The 15,700-nt window shown below is 35.3% G+C and overlaps 1 protein-coding gene across 4 annotated transcripts; it reads left to right on the top strand.

The window, feature by feature from the left end:
* Window positions 1–2,827: 2,827 nt before the first annotated feature.
* On the top strand, window positions 2,828–14,527 carry LOC141724605 (putative serine/threonine-protein kinase PBL10). Of its 4 annotated transcripts, none has more exons than XM_074526817.1 (6): window positions 2,828–3,145; window positions 7,253–7,578; window positions 7,684–7,819; window positions 8,015–8,157; window positions 8,260–8,383; window positions 13,907–14,527. In XM_074526817.1, the coding sequence occupies exons 1-6, from the start codon at window positions 3,094–3,096 to the stop codon at window positions 14,284–14,286; spliced, it is 1,161 nt and encodes a 386-aa protein (XP_074382918.1). In that variant the 5' UTR covers window positions 2,828–3,093; the 3' UTR covers window positions 14,287–14,527. The 4 variants fall into 4 exon arrangements, with proteins under 4 accessions (XP_074382918.1, XP_074382920.1, XP_074382919.1 ...); XM_074526819.1 differs by lacking the exons at window positions 2,828–3,145; window positions 13,907–14,527 and adding exons at window positions 4,254–4,398; window positions 9,073–13,900; XM_074526818.1 differs by lacking the exon at window positions 2,828–3,145 and adding an exon at window positions 4,258–4,398 and having other exon boundaries at window positions 13,958–14,527.
* Window positions 14,528–15,700: the final 1,173 nt, after the last annotated feature.

Genomic DNA, 15,700 nt, shown 5'->3' with positions numbered 1-15,700 from the left:
CTTTCCAATGATTATGACATGAGACCCGCTGGTAAGTCATGTATTTGAATCTAAATATTTAGGTACCACAAAGGAACTTTTGTTGGATCCTCTCCTTGAGGGATAGTATCTGCAACAAGCATTGCGTTATCGAACGACCGTGGACCCCATTTAAGAACCCATTGCAGATCCTACTTGTGGTAAAACTGAAATAAATAGATTCTAGATTCAAGCTCCTTGATATTGATCCTCATGGATGGCTTCCAGATGTCATCTAGTGTTGATCTCATCGCTTGAACATTAATGTTCTTCTCAGTGAGGAATTTTCCTACCAGGAACAAGTCATATTCGTTTACTTCTTCCTTATCATCTCCTCTAAACACCACCGCTATATTTTCTTCCTCCTCTAAATCTATTGTCGCCATTTGAGAATTGAGATCTTGATATCTTCACATAGCTAACACCGACTCACACACCTTCAAGTTCTAGTGAATGTATCAAAAAGTGGAGAGAAAAACCTAGACTCTCACATATATGGAGAGAACTTTGTTTTTTTGATAATCTTTCCTTATGAAGTGATAATGTAGCGTATGGTTAGTGCAAAGATTCATATATCAGGATGTCAGAGAAAATGAAAATGTTGCTAATTAGATGTTTCGATGTTTATAAGATATCGAATGGATTAGGAAGTAATTAAGTACATGTTTGGTTCCTTTTAAAAGAGATTCCATTTGTCTTAGAAGTTAATCGAGATTTTCATGGAGTGTTCGGCAAAATTTCAGAACATTCATATTTATAACATATGACATGTGTAGAATGTTAAAAAGTAGGTACTTTCCGCTTTTCATTCTCGTTCCCATTCCTTGTCTCTCTTATTTTTTAGATATAAAATTTGTTCATTTAAATTTTTTAAATGATAGTTAGTTATCTTTTAATTTCAGTTTTGTTATAATCGGTTTTAATAGTATATTTTTTAACCCCGATGAATAATATAAATTATAATTTTTAGTCTCATTATACAAACCAAACTAAATCCAACTAATTATACGTAGTTTTGTCTTTTTAGCCTGGATCAATTATCAATATTATAACTTTATTTTTTGCTGGGATAAATAGTGTATTATATAGTTATATCTCGAGGTCATTAATCTTTTTTTTTTTAAAAAAATATCTATTTTATGTTATATTCATTTATTAAAATTATTAATTTATGTAATTTTTAATTTATATTATATTTTGTTTTGTTTCAAAAAAAATTATAATTTATTAATTATGATTTTCAAACACATTATCAACTTGTAACTAACTTATGTTTAGAACATATCCGAACACCTAAATAACTTATAAGTTACGATGTTAATATCACTTTTACGATACTTTTTAATTTAAGTCATAAGTTATATTTGTTAAGAAACCCCAAAAGGGCCCTGAACATGCTTGAGTTCGAATGAACGGAGGTACTAGCTCATCTATACTATACTATAATAATTAGAATTAGATATATTTTAGTATGCTCTTTTTTTGGTTGGTTTATCCCCATGTATGATCGTCAAATCTTTTTAATTAAGTGATCATGACCGTTAGATTCAAATACTAAAATAATGCGCTCTACTCAAGTTTCAAGTTTCTAAGTTCGAATCCCGCCAACAACTAATATTCATACTATTATTTTACAATACTCAAACTCTCTGGTGTGAACCTCGTCAATAACAAATACTTATATTATTATTTATTTGTTATCCAAATTTCATGTTCGAATCCCGTCAATAACAAATATTAATATTTATAAATGTACAAATAAGATTAATGGTCCAAATCTCATCAATTATATACTGTTTAATATTAACTAAAAGAAATTTATTATAATTTTTAAATAATATAAAAAATATTAATAAATACATGTGCACAAATTATAAAACTAGTTAAATTAATAAAAATCATTTGACGTTTTGGCCGTAACACAAAAAAAGTGAAAATTGGAGCAAAGTTTTTGGCAAAATTGGAAATTATCCTAAAATAAAATAATTGAGGACGGAAACAGAATAGTGAAGTTCAGAGAGTAGGGTGCATGTCACACCGGCACGGGCATGCCAACATGGTCATGCCATGACGTCATTTAGCTAGACATGCCTTTTCATGATTCGGCATGCCTTTTTACTAATTTTTTTTATTTTTTAATAATTATTTTAATATTAGAAATATCCTGAAATAACAAATATAATTTTAAAATATTTACATCTATATTATACTATAATAACCGGAATGGGGTATAATTTTGTATGCTTTTTTTTGTTGGTTTGGTTATCCCCATTTATGACCGTCGAATCTTTTTAATTAAGTGATAAGGATCGTTCGATTCAATACTAAAAGAATATACACTACTCAAGCTCCCATGTTCGAACCCCGCCAACGACAAATATTTATATTATTATTTATACAATACTAAAACTCTCAAGTTCGAACCCCACGAACAACAAACATTTATATTATTATTTATACACTACCCAAGATTCAGGTTCGAATCCTGCCAACAACAAATATTTATATTATTATTTATAAATATACTAATAAGGTAATGATCCAAAATTTTTTTATTATAATTTTAAATAATATAAAAATATTAATGAAGACCCGTGCATCGCACGGGTTGTAAAGCTAGTATATTTTAATATTTAAAAAATTACTAATTTAAATGAGTATTATGATGGTATTTGGTTGTTAGTGTTAACTAACTTTAATTTTATATTCAAATTAACTGTATATTAGTATAATAATTATTTATTAAATTTTATTATATTTGACAAAAAACATATTTATAGGCATGCCTTCCGGGAGTATTGTGACAGTTATCTTATCGGAGAGGCAGGTAAAGGACAAAGGAAAGGCTAGTCAACTGAGTCCTCCCCCTATTCCTGTCAGCTCCAAAACCACCACCATTTTTTCAGTCACACCCAAGTTTCAGCGGCAGCTAACAGCTTACCCTTTTCTTTAAAAATATTAAGTAACAGTTTTCACATCACATCCCAGTTGCTTTGAGGTTTATTAGCGGGGGGTTTCTTAAAGTTAGGAGACCGACCATATATGAATTATCAAGGTTTTTGATTCTTGATTTTCATGGGGGTTTGCTGGAGTACTCAAATCAAGATCGATACTCACTTTCATAGAGGTAACCCCTTAAGCCTCCTGTTAGATGTTTAATTATGTGTTGCTAAACAAACAGGTGGTTTTTTTTTGTTGCTAATTTAGCTTCGTTACTTACTTTCCTAAGTTTGTAATTATATTGTAATTATAGCCTCAGCGAATGGGGTTGACCTTTACCAAATCCGGTTAACTTTCTAACTTGTAGCCATCAATTCTAATAACCAAAATTAGAACATACTTACTGATCCCTCCTGTCAGCATTCCAACACCACCATCAAGACTTAAACTCAACCTCTTCTATACGATCCAAGTTAACCCTTTACATTTCTTCGTCCCAGCTGCTTCCGCTTTACCCAACTTTTCCCAACCCGTTATTGACCAAGTTTGCAACCATATAGAAAACAAAAAAGGACCGGTTTGGTGAGCTAGGAGCATCTTAGTTCACTCCCTAAATAAAGTAAATAATTCGGCTCCCTCGTAATTTTGTGTGTACCTATTTCCAACAATACTCCTTATATAATTTTTAATTATTATAACTATTTGTTATTATAAATAAGAGTGTAAGTAGAAGTGGAGAGATACAGATATTTCTTCTATTAATTTATTACTTCCCTTGTCTCATTTATATTTATACACTTTCCTTTTTGAGATGTCTCGTTCAATTCTATAATTTCAAAACTTACCCAAAATAGTAAAATTTTAATTATATAAAATTTAACTACATCCACTATTTTCTCCCACTACACCTACTTTATTCAATAAATATTAATTGGTCTCACCATTTTATCCAACTTTATACATTTTCTCACTAAATTACATTTTTTTTTCTTCTCTTTCATCCCACTACCTTATCAAAAGTAATATTATTTTAATATGTTTCTTGTCCTCCGTACCCAAACAATTTGTATAAAAATAGTTGGGACAGAGGGAGTATTATAAACTATAACTTAAGAGTTAAGAGTTAGAGGAGGTTCTTTATAAATGAGGGAAGGACGACTCTTAGTAATATGAGGAGGCACTAAGAGTCTCTCAGAGCAATATTTTAATCCTCCCTCATTAAATTTTTAAATAAAGAGTCAAAACAAAAACAAATCACGGGTTTCACAATAAAATCCAACTGTTTACTTGTTTATTAGGTTTAATGTTTATCCGGGTTTCTCAAAGCTAGATTCTTATCTGGGAGCGCATATTTAACATCAGCTTTTGTGATCTTTTGAATGTCTTTGCGGGTGGTTGGTTATAGTACTCAACTTAGGATCTATAGTCAATTTCATCTTGGTAAGATCTGTATAAACCTTAAATATATTTCAAGACTTGCTTTTTTCTTTTTAACAAATTTGACTTATATCCTTACAAATGATTCTGGGGTGTGGGCGAGGGTCAAATTTAAGATATAAACTTTTAACCACTTGAGTTATCACTTGCTTAAATTATTGATAAACTTTGAGTTTATTGGTTTCTTCTTTGTTTTTTGTATCCTTAGTTATTTGTAAGTTGGCCTACAATAAATGAGAAAAAGGATTCTGAGGTCCCTGAGATAGTTTTTCCGAGATCATAAGAAAATCATGTAAATTAATAAATCTAGATATTTATTTTCAATTATATACTTGCCATCTTTGTGTTTTGTTTTAAATGAGGAAAGTGAATGATTAGATACTTAATATAATGCACACAAATCAATCACTACCTTAGGGAAGTTTCCTGAGGTCTATGGTCTATGGTCTATCTCAGGATCCTTATTCTCATTATAAAGAGTACATTATCTTGTTGCTATATTTAGTTTGGTTTGTTGTAGTTCGGTAATGAAGTGTAGCTAAACAGAAAGATTGCTTGCTGACTTAATTTCAGTAATTATTTCATGTGTTTGTAATTATGTTGGTTTTCGTTTTGGTCCTTGTTCATTGCCAAACTTAATCAAAGATACGCAGTGACGGTTTGGAATTAGGGAGGGTGAGATGTTCTCCATTTAACCTTTACTCGTAAAGGTGGAGAGGCATCACGGAAGTTATTGGATAACAAATATTATGCATCTTTATTCTCAGAAGTGTCACTAATAATTCTCAAAATTAAACAACTTGACATTTATGTAACATTTTGTATATATATGGGGATAGCCCATGCAGGGAAGTAAGCAACTACACAGATTTTCATTGTTTTCCTATAACTGAAATTAGACTGATTACTAACTTTAATAGCTCAGAATAGTGTTATTAAAGGAAAAATGCGCAGAGAAGCGCGAGGGGTCTCTTATAGCTTAAGCGAAGAGCGCAAAGCGAAGCGCAGGCTTTTGTAAAAAAAGCGCACTATTTAAAATAATATATTTATATATATGGTTGTACATATATTAAGAATTTAAGATACGTGTAAACAATGGGTATACTATTAATAATTCATGCCTTAAAAGATTGAACTAGATCAACGTTTCGTACTACTAAAAGATATCAAGGGGATAAAATTTAAGTTTGTCCATCAAGATCTTCTTCCTCGCCCAAATACTCCCACCCTTTATCAGAACTAAGATAGAGACTCGTATTCTGCACAAACTCAATCCTCTTCTTCATTCTCATATTAAACATCCTAATTCTCGATCTCGTCAATTAGATGCCTAGAAGATCCGGAATTCCCGTTTGCATTTTTCGCTCGTAATTGTGACCTTGATCTATATAGTGGCTCCCGAACACGAGAAGCATTATAAACATCATTATATGTTAATTCATCTTCTTCATTGAATACGTAGTCATTCTCATATTCTCCTCTAAGCCTTTCGGTTAGTCATTCATTACTTCCATCAATATCATTTAACAATATAGGATCAATGGTGTCTCGGAGTTCATAATGACGCCTCAAAGCTCCGTTATATTTGACAAAGACAAGATTATTCAATTTTTGTTGAGCTTGTCGATTTCTTTTTTTGGTTTTGATATAATATTTTTGTCAGTTTTGTAAATGAAACTCCATTAATGGAGTAAAGAATGTAAGCTAGAGAAAGAGATGAAGATGACTTAAGAAGTAAGAAAGAGAAACCAACTAGATACAGTATGTAATCATCTTAATTCTGTTACAATGCTCCTACTCAATTATATATATTACTAGACTACAGACTAAGCTATCACATTCTCTAACTAACTGCTGAGCTGGCAAACACACAGGCTGGACCACAGTCAGCCACATTTCACCATGTTGATGTCAGCTGATATGTCATCTTGTTCTTGAGTTTCTTTGGCTTGAGACACACTTGTTCCTGAAGTGTTAGTAGCTGTAACAATTTTCTTTTATAATAGGATTTAAAAAGGCCCAGTAAGTTAAAGACTAGTCCAACTGTATAAGTTATATCAGATCTAATAAAAAGTACTCATCTAAACAAAAGCCCGCTTTTTCAATGCTTATATGCGCTTCTCACGTCATCAAAAAGCCCGCTTAAGCAGGGCTTTTGAATTTACTCTGGGCTTTTTATAAGCGAAGCCCAACAGGTGCGCTTCGCTTAAGCTACGCTGATAACAATGGCTCAGAAAGGAACATAGATAAAAATAAGAACTTAATACATTGTCACTTGGTTTTCCAGTTTTCCAGAGATTTCTCTTGTGATTTTCGTTACCCGTTAGTAGAACCTTTGATGCTTTTCTCTCAGTCTTGAGGCAATGAACACCTTTTCATGAATCCTTTATTAATATATGGTAGAAGTCTATGCTATATACATTTACTGCTGTAAAAATTTTCCTGAGCATGCGTACTTACATATTTGTGTACACTTACTCCCTGAAGGTATGGATCAACAAATTAAGGCTTGAATGAAATCCCATGATTACTTAGTATGTTTATGATCGAAGAAATCTATGTATTGTACATTCTACATGCAGATCATTCATAAAATTGCATGTTCAACTAGCTATTCCTCTAAGATGTAGTGTACCGATTACCGATTCTAGTTTTTATTGGTGACAGAAAACCCCTAAATATTTTACGTATACATGAAGGTGAAAGTAATTTTGTAAAAAAGTATCAGTGAAATTATATTCTCTCTATATATGCAGCGTGTTCTGTGCCTATAGTAGACTCTTGTTGCATTGATAAAGTGTTACCGAAATTTCTGCAGTTGTGTGTTTGTTTACAATTAGTAGTGGATATTATGCAGGCGAGGATTCTAAATATGTAAGCAGAGATACACATGATATTAGTAACTCCTATAGCAAGGGTTCATCAACATCCATACCTGCAACTCCACGTAGTGAAGGTGAAATCCTAGAGTCTCCCAATTTAAAGAGCTTCACTTTTAGTGAATTAAGGAATTCAACTAGAAACTTCCGCCCGGACAGTGTACTGGGAGAAGGTGGCTTTGGTTCTGTCTTTAAAGGATGGATTGATGAACAGTCACTTGCAGCATCGAAGCCCGGTACTGGGATTGTCATAGCTGTCAAGAGGCTTAACCAAGAAGGGTTGCAGGGGCACAAGGAATGGCTGGTAAGCTGAAGCTGGTACACTTTTTCTCTGTTATTTTAATGCTAAATACAAAGTTTGCAATTTGGGCTATAGTAGTTAATTTCCATCATGTCCTTGGATGTACAGGCAGAAATCAACTATCTTGGGCAGCTTAGCCATCCTAATCTTGTAAAATTAATTGGTTATTGCTTAGAGGATGATCACAGACTCTTGGTATACGAATTTATGCCAAAGGGAAGCATGGAAAATCATCTCTTCAGGAGTGAGTTTTTTCGTATCTACTTACAATGACAAACAGACCCCTCTATGATTTTGTGCTTATTATTTTAAAAACTAGACTTGGAGAAAATGATATTGCTCATCAAGTTTATCAAATAAATTAATAGGACTCTTCATAGACTATTCCTTCTATTTATATATGCATATTTATTTACATATTAAATTGCTTGCGGAACAGGAGGGTCACACTTTCAGCCACTTTCTTGGGGTGTACGAATGAAAGTCGCCCTTGGTGCAGCAAGGGGATTAGCCTTTCTTCATGGTGTTGATAACCAAGTTATATATAGGGACTTCAAGACCTCTAACATCTTACTGGACTCGGTATATACTTTTGTGTTTCTTTCCTGAAAAATATTTTATTGAGCACTTGTAAAAGTTTGAATTGATCGGTAAATTTCTATTTTCGGTTCATTAATATAACAGAAATTCAATGCAAAACTTTCTGATTTTGGGTTGGCTAGAGATGGACCAACTGGTGACAAAAGCCATGTTTCAACCAGGGTTATGGGGACCTATGGGTATGCTGCCCCAGAATATCTATCAACAGGTATATTCAAATTTCTTGTGAAGAATAAACTCGTTTTCTATATTAAATATGAGAATAATGGACCAGAGGCTGACCCTAGGTTAGTACCTGAGATTATAACATTTCTTGGTATAAAATTACAGGGGTAGACTTGTAAATACACATCTTGTACAGAAACCTCAAATTTAGCCATATGGTTTTATACACTAAAATGCACCTACCTCAAGTTATTTTCCTGAGGTCATCCTCAGGAGCAGTATGGTATGAAATAACTCGACTATAAGCTGATTACTAGAGATAAGAAACGACAAAGAAGTATAACAGTATAATTTCAGCTGGACCGAACGAAATTAAACTCTGAATTACAAAGAAACAATAGCAGTAGAAACCTTCCCAGGCTCTTCGAGCCGCCTGGTAACTCCTCCAACCACTAGGATTCACAAAATGAAACTCTCGATAACCTTCACACTCATTTTCCCCTTTTTTATCTAAGCTGTTCTTTCCTTTCTGCAATTACCATACTACCCATCAAGTTGTAATTACTCCTTCGCCCTTCCTATATCTTTAAACGACGCCATGTATAAGTTTAAGTGGCATATGGTTTCTTTTTGTTGTTCGTTGCATTACCCTGCACCAGGACTTTCACCTTGTCCTCAAGGACAAGGTGGAATTCAGGAAATTGTTCATCAATGACTTCTGCCCTCTCCCAGGTGGCCTCAAATAGTGGCATATTGACCCATTTGACAAGAACTCCTATGTGAGCTGTGTTTCCTACCATTGGACTGCGCGCATCCAGTAACATCTCGGGTTCAACCAACAATTTTAAGTCTGAACTGAGCTGCGGGGGCAGAGTAGGTACAACTGGTGTGGTGCCTACCACTTTCTTTAACTGTGAAACATGGAAGACATGATGGATTTTGCTAGTGGGTGGCAGGTCCAACTTGTAGGCTATCTGTCCGATTCGTTCAAGCACCATAAGCGGCCAATAGAAATGCAGTTTTTTTATTGGGACAAGTGGCCAAAGATCTCTCCCTATACGGTTGTATCTTAAGATAGGCTCGCTCCCCACCTGAAACTGGACTTCTCGTCGAAGATTATCTGCAGAAGCCTTCATGATTTGCTAGGCTCGTAACAGATGAACCGAAGTTCGTCTAGCATTGCATCCCTTTCCTACAAAGTTTCTTCAAGGGTGCCTATCGGTGTTTGCCCCACCCCTAATCGAAGCAAATGAGGGGGTGCACGACCGTATAAGCTTGGAACGGTGTGATCTTGATTGATGAATGAGGAGATGTATTTGACCAGAATTCTGCCTGGCTAATCCATCTTGCCCACGTTTTTGGTTGTCCAGATGCAAAACTGCGGAGATAGGTCTCCAAACACTTGTTGACAACTTCAGATTGGCCATCCGTCTGCGGATGGTAAGTTGAACTACGTTTTAACGTTGTACCTTGCAATCGAAACAGTTCTTACCAAAACAAACATATAAACCCCTTATCTCAATTCTAGATTATGGAAATCGGGAAGTCATGTAGCCTCACACACTTCCTCTTTAAACACCTTGGCCACTTTTTGAGCTGAAAAAAGATATTTAAGTAAAATGAAATGGTTCTATTTTGATAAACGGTCCATCACGACCAGAATAGTGTTGAATCCCTGTGATTTGGGTAACCCCTTCACGAAGTGCACGGTGACTTGATCCTAAACTTTGGGCTGGTAAAGGAATGGGCTGTAGGAGTCCTGCAGGGCTTTGATTGAAGACCTTATTTTGTTCGCATATTGCACATTCTCGGAAGTAACTTGCGACATCAGCCCTCAATCCTTGCCAAAACCAGTCCCCTGCCATCCTCAAATAAGTCTTGAGCTCCTCTGAATGCCCTCCAACCGTGGAATCATGGTATTCCTTTAAAAGAGCTGGAATGAATTTTAATTTCTAGGAATTACTATTCTCTCCTTGTACAGCAGCCTATTCCCAGAGACAGAAAAGTGTCATGTCTCCCTTATTGTCACCGACTTCTTTTTTGAGGCGAGTGAAGAACTCATCTCTTTCCATTTCTTCGAACATGTCTGTCCAGTCAATGACTCTGGAAGTCAACATTGTTGACAACATTATTTCCTTAGTAGAAAGGGCATCAGCTACTTTATTCACAGAGCATGCCTTATACAGGATTTCGAAATCAAATGCCATTAACTTGCTCACCCAGTTTTGATAGTTGGACCCAGTATCCCTCTACTGCATGTTATATTCAAGACTTTGTTGGTCAGGATGTATACGTATATGCCACCCTAGCACGTAATGTTTCCATTTGAGCACGGTAAGACAGATGGTAATGAGCTCCTTCTCGTATATGGACTTTTGCCATGCCTGAGGACCCCAAATTTGCTAAAAAAATGCCACGGGATGACCGACCTACTTACATTAACACCGCCCCCGTCCCCACCCCAAATTCAGATGCATCTGCTTCTAGCATGAATGGAAGTGAAGGGTATCTCCAACACCAAGGCAGTAACCATGGCCTGTTTGAGGTTATCAAAGGCTCGAGTAGCTTCCACCGACCACCCAATCTGAATTTTTTTGAGTTGATCTGTAAGGGGCTGTGCTATTTGGGCATAACGGGCTATAAATTTCCGATAATAACCCGTTAGGCCTAAGAATACTCGGAACTCCGGAGATTTGCAGGTTCAGCCTAGTCAATCATGGCTTGGAGCTTGTGTACATCAGCTGCCACACCCTCAGCCGAAATAACCTGACCCAAATAATCAATTTTCTCCATCCCGAAAGCACATTTTTAGAAATTTGCAACCAAACTGTTGTCTTGCAGGACCTGTAGTACCAAAGCAACATGGGCAGTGTGGTTGTCCTTGGAACTGCTATAAATCAATATATCGTCGAAAAACACAAGTACAAACATAATAAGATATGGTTTGAAAACCTCGTTCATGAGGGATTGGAAGGTTAAAGGGGCGTTGACCGAAGGGCACTACTACAAACTCATAGTGCCCTTCGTGTGTTCTAAAAGCCGTTTTGTCGACATCCTCATCACATACCTGAATCGGGTGGTAGCTGGCTTTTAAGTCAAGTTTTTGCTAAAAACCGTTGCCACGTGCAATTCATCTAATAGCTCATCGATGACGGGAATCAGATATTTATCCGGAACGGTTTCTTTATTAAGTGCGTGGTAGTCCACACAAAACCTCCTGAGCCGTCTTTCTTTTTAAAAGTAGTACCTGACTCCAATAGGGGCTAGTTGAGGGCTGAATAATTTTTGCTGCTACCATCTCTCTTACCAACTTCTCGATTTCATCTTTTTATAATTGAGGGTAGCGATAGGGCCGAACACTTACTGGATTGCTAACCTCTTTCATTATGATGGCATGCTCATGGCCTCGGTATGGGGGTAGGCCTTCAGGGGTCTGAAAAACCTTCTCATATCGGCTAACATCTTGCAAAAGTTTGGGTAATGTTGGCTGGTCCTGTTCCCTTTTTGTCACCTCCACTTGACTAAGTTCTATCAAGGTTCCCCCACTTTTCTTTGTGAATTGTCTATAACATAGACTTGAGTGAAATTTTTGAATGAGCCAATGATGGATCTCCTTGTACCACTGTCCTTTGCCCCACCTTGAATTTCATTTGTTAAGACTTCTAGTTAGTGGTAACAGACCCCAATTTCTCCAACCACTGTATGCCAAGAAAAATGTCAGAATTTCTGGCAAGATGTCTTCGATAACATCCAAGTCCCCCAATTGTAACAACACATTTCGACACTCGCCATTCCCCTTTACAACCTCTCCATTCCCTAACCCTAACAAGACCCCAAAATCCTTGGTATGTATCACCGGAAGTCCCAATTTATCCACAATTTCCAGGGATACGAAATTATGCCGGGATCAGTCATTCCTACTACTGGTTTTCCCCCAATCTGCCTAAGTTTCATGGTTTTTGGTGATGACAACCCAATTACCGAGTTCAATGATACTTCTGGGTTGATTATAGCTTCGTCATCAGGTTGCTGGTTACCGTTCCCCCTCGATCTTCCTCCTCTCGTGTAATTAACACACTGAACTCCCTGTTTTTACATCGGTGTCCCGCCATCGATTTTTCATCGAATCTAAAATAAAGGCCTCTCTCTATGTAGATATACCAAGCATCCAGACTTCTGCTTGAATGTCACTACTTCTTACACTTAATCTATACGTTGGGCTTGTCGTGTTTCCGATTGAGGAGCCATGATTGACAGCTCTGATACCAGATTTGGTATGGAATAACTCGACTACATGCTGATTACTAGAGATAAGAAAACACAAAGCAACATAACAGTACAATTTCTTGTGGACCAATACAAAATTAAACTCTGAATTACAAAAAAAAAACAATAGCATTAGAAACCTTCCCAGGCTTTTCGAGCTACCTGGTAACTCCTACAACCACTAGGGTTTACAAAATAAAACTCTCGATAACCTTCACACTCATCCCTATGGCCCTTTCTATCACAATTTTAACTAAAATGGTCGAAAATATCACAATTTGAGCAAATGGGCTAAACTATCACATAAAAACGCTGGTTTGTTTTGTGTTTTCTAAAAACGCATCTCAGTAATGCGTTTCTCCTCAAAACTTAAAACATATAAATTTTTTTTACCGAAAACGCAAGTTATACATGCGTTACCAGCAACATGAAAAATTAAAATAATATGGAAATGCAAGTGAAGCTTGCGTTTTTAACAGAACATTTTATCACCATGTTTACAGATCAAGGCCCAGCCCGGTAAGAGAAGTATGGTTTCAATTTTTTTTTAGAAACGTAATTAAATAGTACATTTCTATGTGATAGGAAGGGCCATTTTTTTGGATAGTGATATTTTGGGCATTTTAACTTCAAATTGTGATTAAAAGGGCCATTTCTCTCTTTTATCTAAGCTGGATTTTCCTTCCTGCAATTACCATACTACCCATCAAGTTGTAATTACTTCTTTGCCCTTCCTATGTCTTTAAGTGACGCCGTGTATAATTTTAAGTGGCATATGGTTTCTTTCTGTTGTTCGTTGTACAGTATTATCATTTTATATTCTTTAGTCACCTGAAAGTTGCATCCCTGCTATTTGTATAAAAAAGCAAAAGTTTCTTAATAGTACCAAGTTTTTTTTATTTGAATTAATATGTGATGCTTTTCTTTAGACTTGAATGTTTGTTTGTGTTAATGTCTACTCGTATAATATGCATGATCGATCGCTATTAAAAAAAAGAAAAAAGAAAGAAAAAGAATTGCATGTTTGATCCGTATAGCAAATGGGTATTTCATGAAACAGTTGATTTTAGATTTCAGAAAATATAGCTTTCTAGGTTAAGTTAATGTTTGAAGATAACATTGATTTAGTACTGGCAAACTAAGTAATAGGAGGAACTGCTTGGTTAATTTCCTTTTTAGAGAAATTTGTGCTCCAAAATTTGCTCGTCACTGAAGCTGTTCTATTATTTAACCAGTTTTTTAGTTGGATTTACACATCCCAAACGATTTTTCTAATGACAATTTTGCTTTAAATGGGAAGGTCACTTAACCACCAAGAGTGATGTATACAGTTTTGGTGTGGTTCTTTTAGAAATACTATCTGGGAAGAAAGCCATAGACAAAAACCGGCCTAATGGAGAACACAACCTTGTCGACTGGGCAAAACCTTGCTTGAACAGCAAACGTCGAATTTTCCGAGTCCTTGATGCCCGACTTGAAGGCCAGTATTCCCTAGGCCGGGCCCTGCAAGCAGCAAATATTGCACTTGATTGCCTAAACATGGATTCCAAGTTGAGACCAAGCATGGATGAGGTTGTTACAGCTCTTGAGAAAATTCAAAACCCAAAGGACAAGGCAAGAATTGATCAGAAGGATGTTCAGTTAAAGGGACATGGCCACTCAAACGGCCTGAAGTGGTGAACCAAAAACCTCAGTGACTCCTTACCCAAGACCGTAGATATGAAGTACCACTTTTTTCATACCATAAACAAGTTTTCTGATCTTATATAAAGTTTTTGATGTCGGAAACTTCAACCACATACTGTACTAAATTTTTTTATATAGGGGTGGACAGTTATTATAAGGTTGTTAATGTTGGGCACAGTCTGCTATATACTGTCTCATGTATAATATGGAAGGTGATACTTGAGTTTGAGCTGAAGTACTTCTATCCCAGTTCCTGATTTTGTTGGAACTAAAGCTCGGAGTATGATCAACTACGAGTCCACTACATAGTTGCTTAACACACGTCCCAATGCAATTTTATCAGTCCCATCCAATTTTTTTGATTGGGGATTGGGCTCGGCACACACTACAATAATAAAATACAATAATAAAATGTGGTTGCCTAAATTTTTTTATTTTTTTGTCTAAAAAAAATTTAATGTTTAAATTTTTATAAAAAAAATTAAAGATTTAGAAATAGGCTTAAAATGTGTGAGAAAAAATGTTAAATAAATGAGTAGGACGGAGTGAGCATAGACAAAATTTAATCACAAACTGAAGTATTGCATTTCAACATTTCAACAGGACTAAATGTTTACGTTAGAAAGATTACGCATCTATATCACACATGAAACGGAGTTGCAAAGACATTTTATTAAAGAGAACATGAACATAAAATTAGTGACAAGCATTTCAACAGGATTGAATGTTTACATTAAAAGGATTACGCATTCTATATCACAAGTGAAACGTAGTTACAAAGACATTTTATTAATGTGAACATGAACATAAAATTAGTGACAAGTTTTATTCATGAGTTAAAATAAATAAAATGTGCCTATTTTTAATATTTATTTAAACATTGTTTTTGGTTGGAATCGAATCCAGATCCTAGGATTGCTCTACACATTATCATATCATCAAGTTACTCTATACGTATTAGGTGTGAGGTGTGCTTGCGTGTCTTGAACAATTAAATATTTGTTACTTTCTCAGTCCCCCTCAATTTTTTATATTGGGTGACGGGAACTTGACACGCACTTTAATACTCTTATTAAATGTAATTGCATATTTTTTTTCAATTTTTTTCTTTTAAATAAAAATATAATGTTTAAATTTTTATAAATTTTTTTTTTAAAAAAAATTATAGATATATATTTTATAATTATCTTCAAATACGTGTCAAATACGTGAAAAAACTGTAAAAAAATGAGAGGGACGGAGATAGTATTATATACGTCCTTGCTTCCCGAATAAGTAAGAGTTCAACAAAGTTCAGGACACTGCCTACCGGTTAGTGGTTCTAATTTAGCCACATAATTTTTCGCCATCAAACCCCTTCCTTCGGCAAGTACAGCAGCAATGCGTGCTTTCTTTGCTGCTTCTGCTT

The sequence above is a fragment of the Apium graveolens genome, chromosome 5, assembly GCF_009905375.1.
Source record: "Apium graveolens cultivar Ventura chromosome 5, ASM990537v1, whole genome shotgun sequence".
NCBI classification, from domain to species: Eukaryota; Viridiplantae; Streptophyta; class Magnoliopsida; order Apiales; family Apiaceae; genus Apium; species Apium graveolens.
Note: the sequence above shows the minus strand (reverse complement) of the source record. Positions and strands in the feature narration are given on the sequence as shown.

Excerpts from the sequence above, each read along its gene's own strand:
- LOC141724605 (XM_074526816.1), top strand. The coding sequence starts at position 4,338 with ATGTCTTTGCGGGTGGTTGGTTATAGTACTCAACTTAGGATCTATAGT. Across the intron at positions 4,399-7,252 it reads CTATAGTCAATTTCATCTTG|GCGAGGATTCTAAATATGTA; the intron begins GTAAGATCTGTA and ends GATATTATGCAG. Across the intron at positions 8,158-8,259 it reads CTAACATCTTACTGGACTCG|AAATTCAATGCAAAACTTTC; the intron begins GTATATACTTTT and ends TTAATATAACAG.